Here is a 16,010-nt window from a genome sequence, read left to right as displayed (position 1 = left end):
TTGACTGGCCACACAACCCCCTCAACATGCTCTGCTGCACCACGGTGCATTTGCGCTTATCAGCTAACTGTGCATTTGTGACCCTCCCCTGAGTCACCCTGTTTGCTGAGACATGACACGGCACAGAAACCAGATGCGCTGGAAGCCTGCACATGGATGCTGCAGAGGTGCCATGGACTCCTCGTTATTTTTCCGACGCTGCAAGCATACATTAGAAAACAAAATCCAAGGGAGGGAGTATGAATAAAATGGAATAAAGGAAGCAGATGGATTGCAACTATTTGTGTATGTGAGAGCGGAAGCTCTTTTCTGAGCAAAATTTCATTTTATCCTTTCAGCTGTCTGCTATTGACTGCATCAAAAAATAGCCTGCAATGATTGGGTGGGGGATAATATGCAAGGTGACCAAAAGTGACACATTGCTGTACTCAATCCTTCTGCACCAATTGAAAAAACAAAGAATAGAAAAGCTTCGATATAAATAAATATAAAGAAGAAAGATGCATTTATGCCCACTTTGAAAAATAATAATAGTTTATAACTGAGAGGCATTATTTTATTTTTGATACTAGAGGAACATTTTCAAACAGCAAGTCTCTGGGCTGTTTGTGGCTTTCCGACTACCTGCAGCTCAGTCAAAGCGGTTAGCCGGTTCCCCCACAAATATCTTTAGCAGAGTATCTCACACATGCACATCACAAAACCGCCTTTCAAATGTAGAACAAAATATATCACAAAACTTGTCATTCTGTCTTTGAGGATTTTTTTAAAACTATTATCGATAAGTAAAAGGGAACGTGTATTATTTCTATTATTTCTTCCTTATTTCTTCTTTTGAAATTTTGATAGACCTTTACTTTAGAAAACTATAAGGATCTACTGTTTAAGTTTTTATTGATCTTTTTAAGACATAATAATGACCCTAGGAACTCCCTGAACATTTTGGCTTTACAACAAAAATAAATAATCTGAAATTTACAAAATAAAACAAACAAACAACTCTGAATAGTTTGTATTTAACAAAGATATTCAGTACGCTCTTGTGAGGGTCACAAATCTGAGAACGATTACCTTTGATGCTGTCAACTAAAAGTGCAATGTCTTACACTTCTTATGATAATAAGTCAGTCTGCACTGAGGTTGATGATATTTTGTGACCTAAATGAGTCCAATCCACTCAGCCAAGCAAACACTTCAGGCTCGTACCACGTTTGAAAAATGTTTGCTCAGTCTGATTTCAAATCACTATTGAGCAAAACCTAAAATGCTTCTATTTTTATACTGAAGTAGAGTAGTAGAAAAGGTCAAAGGAAAAGGTTAAACAATCTAATAATAGCGCAAAACTCAACATAGCTTGACAGTTAACACATTCCAATAGTTCAAAAGAACATACTGTACAAGTACCATTCATCTTGATTTTGAGCACATCCGCAAACAACAATCAGTGTGCCTTTATAACCAACGCATGCATGAGCAAAAAAAGTATGTTTTGAAATGTGCTGCAGCTCTACCATGATTACAGACCACTGGGCAACTCATTTCCTTCTTTCTTGCCAGGCTAATATTTTATCCTCCCGAGAGCCAGCCGATGCATTTGTGTCCACTATTGTGTCCATCACATCACAGCAAGACAGCAAAGTGAATTGCGCCCTTCCCAAACATGAGACATTACTGCAATGGCCAGGATGTTCTCTACTGGGTACACAAGGACTTGGGTATCTCCAATGCGTCAAAAGACCAAAACCAAATGGCCATGACAGTGGACATAAATGAACAGGATGGGTCACAGGAGAATATAGTCAAATAAGATGATTTGATGGCTAGATATAAACCAGTGCTTTTTTTTTTTTTTTTTATTAGGGCCAACAACAATATTGCTTCTAAGTAGTCATGAGGCCCCAATAAGTAATATTTAACGACAATATGAAGTTTCAGTAAAGGGGAAATATTTGTATTTATATAAATATTACATGACGTTTTAATTTTGATGTTTTGATTTGATGGTTGACAAGAAGCAAAGCGTGTTTCGCCATCTCACAGGATGGTGACAGAAGGAACACTGGCAGGACCTGGGCCACCAAATAATGATTCATTGCTGCGGGGCCCACGCCTCTCCCTTCTGTCAGCTCATTTCCGCCGGCTTTTGTATTTGGCCGCTTCCCAGAACATTCTCAACATTACTGTAATAGCTGGATGGCTGCTACGGTGCGCCAAATGCACAGGAAAGGCGTACAGTCCACAGCGCGTGCACTGACAATGTCCAGAATGTTGTCTCATTTACAAATGACAATGACTTTGTATTTTACTACAGCGGTCACAATCCAGTAGAAGTTAATTCCGCATTTGGCAAAACAAGTACAAGCACTTCCTTCTCGCTCAGGTGAATGGTGAAACGGATCGTGACATAATACCTGTGGTAACTTTACTGACAACAATGTCTCTGTCTCTAATTTATTATTATTATTTTTTTGGCCACCTCAGAAACAATGGCGATGTTTGGGCTTAGTTAGGCTTAAAACTGCAAGTAGGGTTGGATGAAATGGCCGAAAAATACAAGCAAGGTAATATACCTTGAAACATCTATTTAAAGTAGGTTTAATTTATCAAAAAAAAAAAAAAAAAAACATACAGCAATAACATTTATTTAGACTACTAAAGTACAATGATTTAAAATCAGTATTAACTGACAGTTAAGATTCATACTTGCTTGCTTGAACACCTCAAATAAATAGTAGTATGAACATGTCGCATAAGTCACCCATTAAGTGTTCTGCCACTTGTGTGAAAAGTTTATTTCACATTTGATTAATTTTGAAGTTTCCAATTATGAGAACAACGAAAGAAATGATGAATCTAAATTGGATTTATTGCTCACCTCTTACACGATTTAGTGAGGAATGATCAAAACTTCTATCAAACGCAGTAAATATTCATTAAGTTATTGAGGAATTATCAAAAAATGAATCAAACTCAGTAAATATTTATTAAGTTATGAATAGGAATGAGTTCGGTTCAGATTCACACGATACTGAGTCCGGATTTAATACCTCATCCATGTATTAAGTATGCGCCAACAATGAATGATAATTTGAATGCATCCGACCCACTTCGTTGTGAAACCATAGCTCTATCAAACATGGATTTCAGCAATCAATATATTGATACTATATTGATACCATCCCCCGGAGTATACCTGTATTCTCCAAGAATTGCCTAATGACTAGTGAGCCAGGGCTCTACTAATTGTTTGTGTGCTGCCACGGCCAACCGAGGTGTTGATAACTTGAGATTGCCACATCCATCCCTGCACGCATGCATTTCCCATCAGAGCAACCTTCTGGAAAAAAAAAAAAAAAAAAAAAAATTCTGTTGACACTGCGCAGGCTTGCACAATCAATCTAATTTAGATGATTTGTGATGTCATGCCTGCACCCATTCCAAAAAGACACAAATAATAGACGAGGGCAGACGGATTCAGATACGAATGATCATCTTTTGAATGTTTTGTTACACAATGGCTGAATGACATCAAAAAGACCCTCTGACATCAGGAGACACCCCAGTGGAGAGCACGAAAGCCACTTTGATCTGAGGTGGATTATTTTAACATCACCTCACAGAGAGTATCACATTGTTATTAACCTGCGCACTAGGTTTATGCGTCACTGACCTCATCAGCTGGGCTATACGCCAGCTCATTTGCGGGCTACAGTCTGTCCTCAAACACATGACCACCATAACCATGGTAACGGTTCGAGGAACAAAGGCAGGCTGAGACCAAGTCAACAAAGACCGGGATTCTCCTCGGGATGATTAGGTTACATCAATGATTAGCGCAACGTCAACGTAAGAGCTTGGGCCTGCCCCCTCCTTGCGCAGACTCCCAAATCTCCACATAGACCAGCATACGCAGTGGACCGCCCACTTCCTGAATCACCTCCGGTGCACCCGGGCCCACCATCTGGCTGTGGCAAGGTGGCCCGACAATAGCGGCTGGACCAGGGTCATCTTACAGACACTTAAGTAAACTACAAGGAGAGGGCTACTATGAGGAACTGAAAGATGCTGCAAGGTTATCTTGGCACACTGCTGGGGAAGCAGGGTTGTAAAACCCATTAGGAAAGAAGTGGAAGTTTCACATTTGTATGCCCATTTTGCAAAATACAAGATTACAAGAAGGAAATGATGTATGCAACCTATACTAAATGATGAAGTGAAAATTGATTATACAGTACATACATACAGCAGTTGAACACCAAGCTTGAACAGGTTTATATGCTAAATAGGAAGTGTAAGATGATCAAAGAATCACCCTAAAGATATTACAATAAAACATGGGTTCTTGTATACATACTAAGATGAATAAACATGGCCTACAACCTGGACAGCTAATTTCAAGGGAAAAAAAAAAAAAAAACACAAATCATTGAATTAAACTTGTATCTAAGTAGGGATGCAGGTATCAAATATTTTGGTATTCGGATAAGCTTCCGAAAATTGTATCTAATGGGCATATATATCAATTATGAACACAGAAGACAATATAACTCATTTCCATACATTTTTAATTTTTAGATTAATTTTTTTACTTGAATTAAAACTGTGCCTAGCAGCAAACTATTTTATGCTCTCTAAATATTACTGATATTTTATACAAATATCTACCAATGTGGATTATGAAACAAAGTGAGATCTAAACTACAGTGGTGATTTATTGCTAGTTAAAGCAGGGAATCTGAATAAGCCTGCTTTGTTGAAGATGTATCTGTTGAAACTGCAATTGTGCCATACAAGGCATTTATGTCTATTTTATATACGGTATTGCTTTCACAATAGCAGTGGCATTCCCACATATGGTGTGTACTGTATATATGGGGCAGGTGAGTGCTACTCGGCAATAACGTTGCTGCTCACCACTGCTTTTGCTGCCAGCCGCTAACCTGGGAGCGACCGCTAAACGCTGGCAACGGGTACCATATAATACAATGCCAGTGCAATTACGTTTTTTTTTTTTTTTAAGAATCCTTAATTAGCACCAATGAGGTGTTGAACTTGATTCCGAAAAATGTGGTGTAGTCGACATTAGTTGTGAGTTAAACCAGTTGTTGCACAACGATAAAAGTGTTCCAGGGTGTTGATGTTCATTTGGGAAAGTAAGATTTATTTAGAATTTCTCACCATGTTGGCAGCATGTCATACATAGAATGAACTCATGCTTCTGTCTTGACTTCTTCCTGACAGTATACAAGGTGCCGGGATTAACTGTTGATTTTTTTTCCCCCTAATTTCAAGGAGCCGCTGTATTAGCTTGATTAGCTGTATTAGCTTATTGCATATTCGTAATTTTTCCTTTTCACTCAAAATTGTACAGGTTAAACGTCACATAAAACTTGAGACCATAATTTGAATGATTTATATTAATCTCTTTTTTTCCCTCCACAAAATCTTTCATTGGAAGAGGAGTGCTTAGAAGTTTCCACAGAGCAGAACGACTTTTTCTGAGTTTCCGGCGGCACCAGCCAAAACAGTTACTGGTACTCACCACATATCCTTCCTGTTGTGTGCGCACACATGCACAGTCAATGAAAAGCCTTAAGCGGATTGCTCATCTCCCTGACTGACTCAGAGTGCAATGAACTCAGGAGCTATTGATGTTTAACTAAAAACTATGAACAATGGAATTTTGAGTTACATGTCCTTGGTATGTGCAAATCCACAGTTCAATTTATGCTGTGCAATTTCAGCATTTTTTAGTGCAGAAACAAAGTATTTGCTTAGAGGGCAAATTGTCGGTACTGATATTTAGCATTTTGAAGAATATTGTTATTAAAAAAAAGAATAGATAGTGATAATAAATCACTTTAAAAATCCTCTTAACTTCAGGGAACTATTTTACATTCTCAGTTGACCATATTAGATTGTCACTCTGGGCTATTTTGTCTTAAATGAAAACAGACAAGTGACATTCTCACATTTCACATTATTTCAAAATGATGAAGAACTTCATTTACTGTCGAAAAAAATTATAGGAAGCTATTTCCATCTTTTTATTTTTATTTAACACACTCAGGATCCTTGGAGCTCCCTGAACTTTTTGCTCTAATTTTACAAAGTTGTTAGGTGTAGTCTAAAATTTAGTATGCAAATATGTAAAGTTGCTGAATGCTTAATACTTAAATACGTTTCAACATTTAAGTTGTATTTTCTATTTGTTTTTTTGTTGTGCAGCATTTTCCCTTCCAAACCTGTTATCAGCCACCTTGAATGAACATATCAGTCTAGTGTATCTCTATTTGATGCACTTTTGTTTTTTGTTTTTTTGATAGCCGTGCCTTGTTCCAGTCATCAGTGGCAAAGGGCAGGACAAGGGTTATTACAGGTTCTTTAAATGCTATGTCATGACTGACAAGGGCCCATTCCAGTTTTCCCTCACAAACGACAGATTGGGTCTTAGCCACAAACGACTGCCATTTCTGTCTCCTTGGGGATTTCTGTTGGCCAGGTCATGATGGGAACACGGATAACACGTTTCTATGGTTGCTGTGACAATAAATAAGAGTTAGTTCTAGAACCATGGCAACTGTAGAGAAAATGTCAAACATTAGTCTTTCATGCCTCAGCCACAAGAATTACAGTGATTAAAATGGCATCGGTTAAACTCTTTATGTTGTCCTTTCATGCCATGTTTATTCGGAAGCCAGTTGATAAATAAACAAAACAGGCTTCTCTAAAATGTTGGATTACAACTTGCATTAATTTTTTTCTCTTGTTGACACACCTCATATCATTGCCATTTGTAAAGAAGCCTTATGAGGCACCAAGATGGAGCTAAATGAATGGATTAATGAGGCAGAGTGAGAGTTGCTCTACAGTGAGCCCTATGGACAAGAGAGAGGTGGCTGTAGGGTGACCAAATGTCTCGGTTTAATTGGGACAGTCTTGGTTTTGAGCGTTATGTGCTGAGTCCCGACAGATCTTGCCAACCCCATTGTTTTGTCCCACTTTTACATAGGTCGCATTCCAACATCCTGTTTTTTCCCCCTTTTTTTTTTTTAAGTCCACTCAGCAAGCCAATTGTATGGGCCGTGTGTATGCCAATCACACAGATGATTCATGCGATACACCAAATAAAAAGGAATTAACTGTTACATTCCTTTCTACTCACATTGGCGGAAAACTAAAAGTAAAGCTACTTGTGCAAATCATTTCAGTTTAATCAACAAGGTTTAAAAAAGTACATTCAAAGATTGATAGCTGTGTCCTTAATCAAAAGTAAGCCTGTGCAGTATTCACTTGTGCATGGCAGTTGACTTGAGGGGGATTCAATGACCACTCACACAGTAGGACATCTCAAAAATCTGTACAAATACTCATTCAATGTACTAAACAGTAATCTTGAGCTACATAAAAACAATTTATTTAATCAACCAAATCAGAATCTGTATGTCAACTCAAGTTGCACTGGCTTGAGCTGCATATTTTAGCACAACATCGAGACTGAGCAAAAAAGTTTACAAAAAAAATGAGTGCATTGACTTGTTTAGCGCTGTTGAACTGTTATCGGATAGACTGTTGATTAAATGTTATGAATGGTTTCTGGTAAGAATTTATTACATTTGAGTTTCAGTAAAACTCTACTGTCCATGTTTTTATTTGGGAAAAATTGGTCCCCCTGAAGCCAGACACAGTATCTGCGTGATAAATGCAAGCTATCATAAGTGTGCCATCATGTGAGCACAAGTATCGCCATAGAAATCTGATCATAAACACACTCGTATGTGTAACGCAAACATTAGCCACAGCAAACAGAGCCTAGAGGGTAAACAAACTATGAAACCTATACAATAGTTGCCACTCAGCAGTAAAGACTTAACATGATAAACCTGACAGGAAAAGCATCTTTAAACTGTTAGACTCGAGGTCAGAGTACAAACTGGTAATGATTTGATACTTTTATTTCCTCGGCAGTGGTGCCAAACATCAGAACAAGTGTTACTCATCAAGTTAACAATGAAGCAAAGTTCACAGTTAATCATTTACCATCATTAACTAAGGCTGAGTCATCCCAAAGCATCAACACTGTCAAAATACTTCTGCTGTTGTAAAATTTTCTTCCACTGTAAATTGCAACCTACACATGCCCGAACATATCTATGCGATCTTTATTAGATTTTCTCTTAGGCTCTCGCTCCGCCAGCAGGGCCAGTTGTTAGCCAAATTAGGATTCAAATGTTTTCAAAGGACTTAGGCAAGCACATTCAACAGGACAGCCAGCCATAGACAAAAAAAACAAAACGCTAACTAGAAGTGCAGAATTGTAAAATTTTTCAGGGGATTTCTGTCGGGATAATTGCGATCTTGACTTATTGATCTGAAATGAACACTTGCTGTCGACTAAAAATAACATCACCGTTTCTTAGAGCTCACGTAACAACCAAAGACAAACAAAACGACTTATACAGTACAAGTAATAAAACTAATTGGAAATCCTCAAGGTTGTGTGTCAGTTCAAATTCTTGAAAAATCTGTCAGGTCATGTAATGTAGTAGTCCTAATTGTTGAATCCTCACTATCAGAGCCAGAATTAACAAGCAATTTCAAATGCTGATGTGCGGGTGTGCGTTGACTCACGTTTAAAATGCGTTTGTGCGTTGTGGGCTTGATGTGCTTGCAGCCACAACCCACTTTTAAGAGGGTGTGTGCACACAAACATCATCCCATTTATTTCTACTTCCCATTTTCGTACAAAGTACAGAACACAACCATTTGGAACATTTTCAACGTATTCCGCAGCCCCCCCCCCCCCCCCCCCCCCAAAAAAAAAAAAAAAAAAAAAATCACAAAATCTTGGTATTTGAAAAGTGGAGTGTAGACATTTTATTACCACACTATGTAAAAGTCATTTACGGTTGTGCAATCTGAAACACATATGCACACTTATCCACCCCAAAATAGACTTTGAACTGCCTCTTAACAGTTCACACCTGAAAATAAATCATGTGTGCTGTTTGGGATAAAGGGACAGTTCATGAGCTTTCTGTCCCAAATCAGATCAAATGTCAAATACTGTATATATACAGATCCTTGACAAGGAAACTACACTTAAAAAAATTGATAAAAAAAAAAGGAAAAAAAAAGTATGCAGGCACAAAATAGTGGAAGTATTTCAACATTTTGGACAAGTTTTTCATTTATTTTTTTCCTACAGCATGTTTCGAAAGCAGCTTCGTTAAACTCTTAGTTTTTTTTTTGTTAACTATTATTTAATACTCCCAAGACACTTAGTTGGCTTTCGACAAACATCGGCCCATTTTGTTTATGATATGGCATGACGTCAAAACAACAGTAGTGAAAATTCTGACTTTGTTCGGGAGTTAGGTATAAACCGAGACTACTTATCCCAATTGGGACTTTTGTCGAGCTAAAAGGATACCTCTAGCAAGATAATTGCAGCTGCATTGATACAATAGCATTTTGAGACAACAGTGTCACACCTACACGCACGCACCGCCATTCAGTGGAAAGATCAGCCTGGTCTCCAGAGACAAAAGGGAGCCACCTGGCCTGTCTCCTCTGCTCCGCTTTCCCCGGATGTGGAGGTGTGTGTGCACGCATCCGTGTTCCACACTATAAATAGAATTTGTGTCTTCCCTGTTTTTTTTTTTTTTTGCACCAATGGGATTCTCTCATGTTTTAATGAAATAAACAGCTGCAATTTTGCCCAGCTGTGGCCTCGCGTCAGTCAGCATCCACGCTCTGGGGCAATGCCGAGGAGGGGGTCTCAGTGCATGAGAGTGTGTGGCAGCAGACAAATAGGGAAGGACAGGGGCAGACCATAATAGGAGAGAGACAACTGAACTCAGCTGTGAAAGTGGGACATTCTGCACTAAAGGCACCTGACTAACATAGGAAGTCCCGCTCAGGTTTGCTGGAATCAACAACCGTGTTCACAAACCAAATGAAAGCTCTTTCTGGGATGCAATCTGCCCCTTGTCCTTTTTACCTTCATACCCATTTACTATGACTTACGTAATGTCCCCCTGCCACACAATAAGTAGTGGCTAACCTGATGATTTTTTACATCATATCCACCTGAGCTAGCCAATTTGTTTGTTTCCACTGTAGTGGTAATTAGTTTTTGGTCTCTATATTTTGAGTCATTGGAGCTATTCTTAAATTGATAGTGTAAGATTAAGCTACACACAGCAGGAGGACGAGTGTTTATTGCAGTCATATTAGCAGCGGCCCAGGGCACAGAAAGACGAATGACCATTCACACACCCAATCACACCTAAGGACAATTGAGAATGTCTAATTCACCCGCCATGAATGTTTTTGGACAGTGGTGCTCAGAGAGAACCCACGCGGACTTGGGGAGAACATGCAAACTTCACACAGGACGGCTGGAACAAGGTGGATTTGAACTCGGGACCCTGAACTGTGAGGTGGACATGCTAACCACTCACTGAGCTGCGCTTTTATTTTTGTACATATATACATATATACATATATATATATATATATATATATATATATATACATATATATATATATATATATATATATATATATATATATACATATATATATATATATATATATACATATATATATATATATATACATATATATACATATATATATATATATATATACATATATATATATATATATATACATATATATATATATATATATATACATATATATATATATATATATATATATATATATATATATATATATATATATATATATATATATATATATATATATATATATATATATATATATATATATGTATATATAGTATATGAGATGGATAAAAACAAGTGGCTTTTGCTGCTTACTTTATATTCCATAAACACAATAATAGCCATAATAGTAGTGAATGATTAACCTAATTTGGTTGCATAGTACCTATTACTGTAAAAAAAAAACCTTTTTGGGTTGACTTTCCCCTCAAGAAAGGTGATGTTGCAGAAAAACAACTTCTCCTCAAAAGCTCCGTTCATTTGCCTGCTGGAATTCTGCCTGGCACCCTGGGTGTCAAAATCTCAAGTAGCCTTTAGTAACAGCTGGAGAAGGAGGATTGCTCCTGGTTACCATGTATAATTAATTGCATGGTGCGCTTGGTCTTTGTTCAGTTCTGCTCCAACCCCGAGTGCTTCACGTGACCATTTCAGTCCTACCCTCAACACCCAAGAGGATAGAAATGGCCATGGAGATGGGGCTTACGCAGGATATTCCTGTCACTAATGTGTCTTCCGTATGACAATTGATTCAACTATTGATCGAGTTATCCATAACAGGTAAAAAGCGCCATGAGAGAAAGGTTTTCTTTATTCTTCTCTATGGATGCAATTGTAATACAGCTTACATCACAGCCTGCTTCAAATGTGATGTTACCTTGAAGATCCAGGAAAGTGAATATGGACATTTGATTCCCAATACATTTACAAGAGGAATTGAATCAAAGAAAACTGTCTACTGTCATCTCTCATTGCGTCTGGCCATAAATCTCTCAGTTCTATCAATCGTGGCCCATGAAATGTATAAAAATGTATACATTCTGAAATACACAAAATACAAAAACGTATATAAACTTTGAAACCATGTGGCCAATGACAAAATGTAGAAGTTAGGGATAATGTTATTTGCATGAGTGCAAGCAGTCCTTACACAGTGGGACCATTTTATCATTTTCAACACAAAATGGCTTGTCTGTAATCCCAATCCAATTGCTACTTTACCCCAAAAATCTGATGTGAAACCAATATCTTAAGTATGATATCCACTGAGTCTCTCAAAATAACCCTAACTTAAATGTATATACACCGTATACTTTTATTTCAGACTATTTTCACTTCTGAAAGTAGCGCTTTCCCTTATTAAAAAAAAAAAAAACTATAAAATAACGATACCATCTAGATAAGCAGTCTTTAGTAAAGTCAGAGTATTGCGTTTTGAAGACACCAATGCCAGTGTTGCTTGCAAGTGCTCATTTCATCCGCCCTATCAGTCCTCAGGCAAGACTCTGCTGCAGCACGTATCTTATTGAGGCCTACTGACACCTATTAATCTGGATTAATTTCTTTTAATAATAAAAATGTTTAAAAAAAAAACACCAGTATACAGTACAATCTTGCATCCTTAGTTATTGTCTCTTTCACTGGCACGTAACATATCAATAACTGTATTTAAATACACATCAATATATGCCTTTCCCATTTTAATACACAAATTCCTATTACCCAAAGGCATGTAAATAAATCACTCCAAATGGTTTTTCAGAGGCAGGCACTTGACAAAATGTTGTCTGTCAGCCCATCATTTTTTTCTAAGTTTTTCGTCATTCGGCAGCAAAAAAGCCATCTGTCTGTGAAAGACTAACGAACACTTCGCCAGCCCCGATGGAATGCTCACCTGTTTATTTTCCCGTCATTATAGCAATATTATCTGTTTTTTAATCCTTCAAATATATGAACGCGACACCGCTGCTGTGTAATACCACTCTGACAACAGACACTTTTTGGGGTGTTTTGTCAAATTTAAAATACATTTCAGGCTTTCAGAACATTTAGAAATCTACCACTGTCAATCTTATGGTTACAGCTGTTACATTTTTATTTAAATGAATGACCACCATCTAAAGTAGCCCGGCTTTAGCAAGAGTTCCTTTTTCAGCCAGCACAACAGGATATTCAAACAATGCTGACTAAAGCACTAAATGGGGAAAGGCTCTTGTGTGTACCGTGTGTTTTTCAAGTGTTGAGGCAATTCATACGTTGTCAATGCATTTTAGAGGAGAGGTTCCAAAGTAGAGTGAAGCAAAGTGTGGAACATGCATCTGTTCAGCTTCAATAGCCCTACTTTTGAGCTAATAATTCTCACAGTAACTGGGATTGGCTATTATTATCTTAATAGATAAGGTCTGGACCATGCCTTAAGATTAGAGGGCTTCATTACAGCCACTGATGAGATGCAGTTAGTTAAAGAAATAGAAGAGGTTAAGCGGCAAGAAAATGGTTGGTTGGTTGGTTGGTTGAATGGAAGGATGAATGGATGGATGGATGGATGGATGGATGGATGGATGGATGGATGGATGGATGGATGGATGGATGGATGGATGGATGGCATAAAACAGGTGCAGTGACATTAAAAGAGAGGACTATGATCAAGGGGAAGAAAAGACTTGGGATAATTAAAAGACTGTTAAGTGTTGGAGGAGAGTGGTTTAGTGCTTGGCTGGTAACATACCTGAGTTGTGCAGGGAGGAAAAGAAATATGACTTACACTCAAACCTCCACAAAGGAAAAAAATTACATACAAATCATATGGGTTGTTATGAATATAAAGATGGACACATCTATGAAAGAATCATTGATGCTGGAAGGTGTCATCCAAGCAAAGTTTTTTCATGGACGCCCCTGCCTATTTCAGCAAGACAATACAAGAGCACATTCTGCATGTGTGACAACAGCGTGGCTTCATAGTAAAAGAGTGGAAGTACAAGACAGGTATGCTTGCAGTCTTGACCTGTATCCCATTGAAAATGTGTGGTGCACTATGACAAGTAGAACAATGTATTGGGAACATCAGACTGTTTAACAGTTATAGCTGTGCATGAAGCAAGAATGGGAAAGAATTCCACCAACAAAGCATCAACACTCAGCATCATCGCTTCCCAAACATCCCTTTTAGAGCCGCTTATCCTCACAATGGTCGCAGGCTTGCTGGTGCCTATCCTAGCTGGCTACAGGCAGTAAGCGGGGGACACCTTGAACTGGTTGCCAGGCAATTGCAGGGTACACAGTGTACACACAGAATCAAGCATTTACACACCCAATCAGACCTAAGGACAATATAATATGTCCAATAAACCTTCCGTGCATGTTTTTGGAGTGTGGGAGGAAGCTTGAGTGCTCGGGGAGAACATGGAAACTCCACACTGGAAGGCCAGTGCGAGGTGCATTTGAACTTGGTTCCCTGAACTGTGATGCGGTCGTGCTAACCACTGCACCACCGATCCGCCTTCATTTCCCAAACAGTTATTAAATTTTGTTACAGGAAAAGGTGATGTGAAACAGTGGGAAGCACGACCCTGTATTTTTTGGAAGGTTTTGCACCCACAAAATTCTATTCTAATGACTTTACAAAACAAAACAAAAAAAAAAAAAAAAAAAAAACAATGAGAGGTCTAAATTTGATCAACACATATTTTGTAGCATATTCAAATAAATAAAGGTTGAACATTATTTGCAAATCAATTGATTGTTTTCATTGGTTTAACAAAATGTCCCAACTTCATTGAAATTACGTTTGTAAGAATGATTACTTCTTGGAAGCAAACGACAAAATTGGGAATGTCCGAGTATCAAATTAGCGCGTGAAGCGTCAATTTGGTGTAAACGACGCATGACATTACCTTTCGCACACCAATAAGCAGCGAGTCGCGGTTGGTATTTTCCTAATGCACACCTGGTCGAATTGGACTATTTGGTGGGCCTCACATTTGAAAAGAAAAGCATTTTGAGCAGTGTAATCATACTTGTTAGGCCTGCTAACATGAGCCGGCCGGATTACAGTAGCTAGTAGCTCTATCATCAGTGTAATCACAGCGAGGTGCAGGAATACATTATTAATATTTATAATTCTCGTCATTATGGGATTGAGCTGCATCCATCGGGAATCATCCTCATCATCATCATCATCATCATCATCATCATCGAGATTGGGAGCTGATGTATGGTCAGCCCATATAGGCGCGCAAGTCTCCACTCCCAATCGCTGTCACACATGACTTAACCAACCCATCTCACATTACAAGATGGGAGCAAAAATAATAATAAATAAACAAAAAATAATTGGACTTACCGATTCCAGGAGCGGAGTAGATGAAATATAATGCCGAGGTTGAGAGTGAAAACAGGAATAAAAGCCCAAGGTATGACCTTCTCCGGAAACGCAAATGTGTCGGCATTATACAGGCAGCAAAAAGCACACGGTGGCACAGTCACGTTATCTCTACGCAGCCAGGAGACAGAGCGGTTCCGATATGTCCAGGTGCTGGAAGGTTCGGCCGGTGGAGGGTTTTGAACGATCCGAGCGGTTTGCTGGTGTCGCTCTCTGCGGCAGCGGGCGGCCAAAGAGCTCACGTCGATTTCCTCGGCAGGTTGACAACAGGAGGGGTCCTCCGGTAATCAGTCCAGTCATAACGAATTCCATTCCCGGCAGGGCTGCTTCTGGCTCTAATGGCGGCTAAAGTCCGAGGTGGAAATCATAAAAAACACATTGACACAGAACACACATGCGCGCACACACAGCGGCGGCAGCCGCAGCAGCAGCAACAACAACGGGCTTTGGCGACTAGCGAAGCAACCCGGCGGCCTTGTCGTTTTTCAGTGCTGGGCCATCATTTGTCACGCGGTACGTCGCTGATGGAACTCGGCGGCTCCTGAGCTCTCCCTCCAAACCAGCCTGCCTGCTTTGCTGCCTGCTTGCCTTGCTGCTGAGTTTTTTTTTTCCCCCGCAAGAAAATGAGCAGCGGCACCTCAGTGGGCGTAGACGCCGTGCAACACTGCAACGTGCCTCTCGCTTTACCCACTGAGGGGAGGGAAGGGAAGGAAGTGTGTGTGTGTGTGTGTGTGTGTGTGTGTTGGGGGGGGGGGGGGGGGGGGGGGGCATTTCGCATTCAATCAGACAGAGCGATGACTTTTTTTTTGCCATCAAATATTTGTGAGACTCCTGGCACGAACCACATTTGAACGCTAACTTGGGAGGCAATTAAACTACCAGACGCGATAATTGTATCAAACGTAATATGTTGCATTGCACAACCTGTCAACGTTTTGCCCTCAAATTTGCTCCCCGTTTGGTAACCGGGCCCTGGAGTGTCTCTTCTCTTCCAACGTTGAAGCATCAGTAACGTTGCATTGCATTCAGCACGGCACCTGACAATTGACGCCATTACAAAGGCTTGTGGGAAATTGAGTCCCTCTGCAACAAAA

General features: G+C 39.2%; 1 protein-coding gene across 1 annotated transcript in view; it reads right to left on the bottom strand.

Annotated features, from left to right (window-relative positions):
- Positions 1-15,592, bottom strand: part of b4galt5 (beta-1,4-galactosyltransferase 5) — a 38,665-nt gene extending 23,073 nt beyond the window's left edge. Inside the window, exon 1 of the mRNA XM_088408095.1 lies at positions 14,878-15,592. Coding sequence (XP_088264221.1) covers positions 14,878-14,983 — 106 coding nt within the window. The 5' untranslated portion in view covers positions 14,984-15,592. The remainder of the gene's footprint in view (positions 1-14,877) is intronic.
- Positions 15,593-16,010: the final 418 nt, after the last annotated feature.

This window comes from Hippichthys cyanospilos, chromosome 2 (genome assembly GCF_059441005.1).
Source record: "Hippichthys cyanospilos isolate Australia breed blue-spotted pipefish chromosome 2, RoL_Hcya_1.0, whole genome shotgun sequence".
Taxonomy (NCBI): domain Eukaryota; kingdom Metazoa; phylum Chordata; class Actinopteri; order Syngnathiformes; family Syngnathidae; genus Hippichthys; species Hippichthys cyanospilos.
Note: the sequence above shows the minus strand (reverse complement) of the source record. Positions and strands in the feature narration are given on the sequence as shown.